A 3,799-nucleotide genomic window follows, 5' to 3' on the forward strand; every position below is an offset into this window, starting at 1 on the left:
TTATACCACGGCACCGCTAGATATACACGTATAAGCAGGAGCCTCGCCCACTTCGCTCTCAGAAACAAAGGAAAACACAGAAAGAAGACACCCAGCATGGAGAGCAACTATGCAAAAGACCTTATATTTCGATGATTGAGCTCACCTAGAGCAGTTTAATTGCGGTATGCGATGCTTCGGAGCTGCCTGGGCGAATGAGAGTCGAGAAGGTTGGGATTGCGCCACATCCTCGAATTGTGCCCTTTCCCCAATAGAAAGAGACGAAGCGAAGAAGCAACAAAGAAACTTCGCAGACTTGACGTAGTCGGACCCGCCTCGCTTGTGTTTTCCTAAAGGGGCAATTAGATCGGGTATGACAGGTTGTTTTGGTAAGACCTTTGCATGTTTTTCTCGCCGCAATTGCTAAACATTGGAAAGTTCTCGCTAACGGCTTTCGAGGTCCATGCGGTGTGCGGTCCGGTGTCCGGCTGAGACTGGTAATATTCTGTCATCTCAAGCTTAGGATTCGAGATTTAGGATTACGGTATATCCCCGATATGGTTGATGCTACAGCATCTCCTCACCGGGTTTTCTGTTCAATATTGACTCACCGGCGTCCACATATTCTATTAGAAGAGCATTCCCACTAGTTGCTAACGCCGAATTAGGATATTTGTATATGGTTGCACCCAGGGTACTTCTTAGCTTTGGTGTCATTCCAAACACTGAACAAGAAAATGGGGAACATATATCTGTCGAATTTATAAACCCTACTGCTATATAAAGCCAAGTCGGCACCTTCAGTGGAGCAGTGAGGATTAACTCCGCCATCTTACCCCTAGGATACTGAACTTAGAAAGATATTTAGGAAAACGGTTGTATTTTGATGAGTCTAGGTCTCTCGGATTTTGACAAGCTTTTAGACAACGTGTGAAGTGGGGTTCGGTTAGTATGAAGAATTATTTCAATGAAACCTTCGAGGTTGACCCGAGAGTAACCAAAAGAGGCCATGCTTGATGATGGCGATGGCGATGACGAATGACGAAAAGGAAAACTTTATTCCCGGACATTCTGATTTTATAGAAAAAGAAATCGGGGGAAGTTTGATAAAGTTGGCGGAGATTTTTACACCCATCTTCCTAACTCAAGTTAACCAGTTTGGCTTCATGGTTTAGTTAATATTTCGAAGTAGATAATTAGCATATTATTAACCGCAGAAACAAAATCCACATTTGGCTTTTTGCCCTGGTTATTTTAACTCCCAGTCAAACTTTTAAGAATTTCCATTTTCGTCTTTTACTGAGTTACAGGAATTCATCCATGGATCACTCTCATTCTCTCACTTTTTTTTCAACCTTCTCCTTGGTAACTTAAAATCTACCTACGATCCTAATATCCCATATCTCTTAGTTCCAGGGTTTGACTTGCATACACAATCTCAGACCCTCTTTGTTGCCTCATTCTCTTGCATTCTAGCTCTCTCCCTGTAGGCCATCTCTATGTCTCAATCGGAATGAGAAAGTGAAATGACCTCACTTCGCTAACCAAAAACTGAGCATTGTTACAATGACTAATGAAAACATAATTTGAAAGCAAGATATAAATAAATATAGAAATAACCATAAAACATAAAGAAGAAATCATAAGATTAAAACTGTGGTTGTCAGAGTATCTAATTGTTCTCTGGACATGGAAGATTCATCTGATCTGAGAGATTTTGAATCATGTTCTTCTGTAGCATAGCACAGATATGCATACGTATGTACAACACAGTTAGAACTAGATCCCACAGTTTCATATTTTAATTTTAACATGTCTTATATTTTGTATAGTTAAGTGAATTATTATCTAAGCTGTCTGTTGTGAGAGATCAATGTAAAAGATTCAGCTTCCTGATGTCTGAAGAAAAGAAATTAAGACAACAGCAAGAGATAAAAAAAAAAATAAATGATTACTAAATAAATTAATGGAAATGAAGATACCAACAGAATATACGCATATGAAGATCAATACTATCAAGTAGCAAGGTACATATACTGTACGAACTTACAAGTCACAAAAGTGCTAAGGTATAAAAGCCCAGTACCTTAAAAAAACATCTCATATATGCTTGCCAGTGGGGTCTAACAAAGGGGGAAATATAAGAGCAGAAATGGTAGAAGAAAAAGAAAAGGTTGACTTATTAGCCATTAACATTTGCCAAATACCCCCTAATAAAAGCAAATCAGATCACAAGAGAAAAAAAAAGACAAAATACCAATACAAATGTGCCAACAAATACAGTGAAGTTTCACCAAATGTGGCTCTGTTCTATACGCTTGGTATTAAATAGATATAGACGCATGATTCCAGCTACCCAAACCTAACATCGCTCCGTCGCGCCATTAAATAATATGTAAAGTTGAAAATAAACAGGCAAGCGGGGAGAAATGGGGGCTGAAGGGAAGAATATGAACAGAAAACATCAAAAGGCACTGGGGAAGAGAACTGGAATAACAGAACATAGAAAAGCAACGCAGAAATCGTGGTATGTCCAGAGCACAGCAAGTGGTCAAAAAAAAAAAAAAAAAAAAAAAAAAAAAAAACTATAGCAAACTACTCGTTTCCATTCTCTGTACTACTTGAAAGTACACATATAGTGTCCCATTCAATAAAACGAGAAGGATATAAAGTTATATTTGAACCGGCTGTAATTCGATTTTCCTCTTATCTTTTTCATTGACGTCATGCCGGTTGGCGCAGAGTCCAGGTATCAACAACACCACCACCACCGAAATCAGGAGGGTGATCAAGCGGCCCGAGGCTCTGGGGTATCTGGATACCATCAAGCCCTTCGTGGTGTGGTGGGGGAGGGGGTGGTGGGGGTGTTTGTTGGGTCATCATCTCGCATGTTTTTCCAATCGTCGCCGGCGGTGACAGTTCTTCCATAGCTCCCATGGTATCCTCAGAATAACTCACGGCGCTAGGTGCTGACTGGGGGTGCATGTCACTGCTCGAAGAGGATGACCATCCTTCAGGTGACCAGGCTTTCATCTCATGAGAAGATGGTGGGACAGACATTGACGAAGGGGGATTTTGTGGATACTGGAAAGCCGGGGTGAGATGAGAACCAGAAAATGAGGCAGCTCCTACATCACCACATTCCCCGCCGCCATAGATTCCATTGAATATGTTTGTGTGTCCGCTATCCATGTCGCCAAGGACATTATCCCACTCAGACACTGCATAGCCGTGTGTGGAAGTGTTGGAGGGTGTGGGGGTCGTTTTCATTTCAACTTTCTCATCGCCAAGTGGGAGATAATCCAGGTTGAGGTATTCTGAAGGAAGGTCAGACGAGGAGCGAGGGGTTACCGCTGTCATTTCCGGGTTCGCTGATGAGGAGATGCTGACAGAGCTTGATGACCGGATACTCCGTGGACATAGTTCTGGACTTGAGTTCGCAATGGACTTGGAAACAGTACTTCTGCGCATATCGTTATCCTTGGATCGCCCAGCGCCCAAGGTGAAGGAGTGGCGTGATTCCAGAGACGGAGCTTTCCTGGGAGACTTGCATTTCGGGGACCGGCCTGGCATTTCCGGGTTTGATTTTTGTTGATGTTCTGACTTAACATGTTTGAAATCCTCGAGCGGAGAAACAAGGTTTAAGATGTTAGTAAATTCGGCCGCCGCTTCGGTAGATTCGCATTCCACTAGTGAAGCAGCTGATGAAAGAAGTTTTTGCGCTTCCTTCACGAGCTTGCATTCGGGCCCAAGATCAATATTCTGCCACAGCAACCCAAGGCTGGCAAGCACTATTAATTCTCTTCTGTTAATGGCAAAT

The 3,799-nt window shown here is 42.2% G+C and overlaps 2 protein-coding genes across 2 annotated transcripts in view; both read right to left on the reverse strand.

Moving 5' to 3' along the window:
* PAAG_11871 (hypothetical protein) lies at positions 1-696 on the reverse strand (the record flags this gene model as incomplete). The annotated part of the gene is made up of 3 exons (XM_015847444.1): positions 1-16; positions 146-329; positions 591-696. The coding sequence occupies 3 exons, from the start codon at positions 694-696 to the stop codon at positions 1-3; spliced, it is 306 nt and encodes a 101-aa protein (XP_015702932.1).
* A 2,007-nt stretch (positions 697-2,703) lies between these two features.
* PAAG_11872 (hypothetical protein) overlaps positions 2,704-3,799 on the reverse strand; it is a gene marked incomplete at both ends in the record, with an annotated part of 3,011 nt that continues 1,915 nt past the window's right edge. Inside the window, one exon of the mRNA XM_015847445.1 lies at positions 2,704-3,741. Coding sequence (XP_015702933.1) covers positions 2,704-3,741 — 1,038 coding nt within the window. The remainder of the gene's footprint in view (positions 3,742-3,799) is intronic.

The sequence above is a fragment of the Paracoccidioides lutzii genome, assembly GCF_000150705.2.
Source record: "Paracoccidioides lutzii Pb01 unplaced genomic scaffold supercont2.11, whole genome shotgun sequence".
Taxonomy (NCBI): domain Eukaryota; kingdom Fungi; phylum Ascomycota; class Eurotiomycetes; order Onygenales; family Ajellomycetaceae; genus Paracoccidioides; species Paracoccidioides lutzii.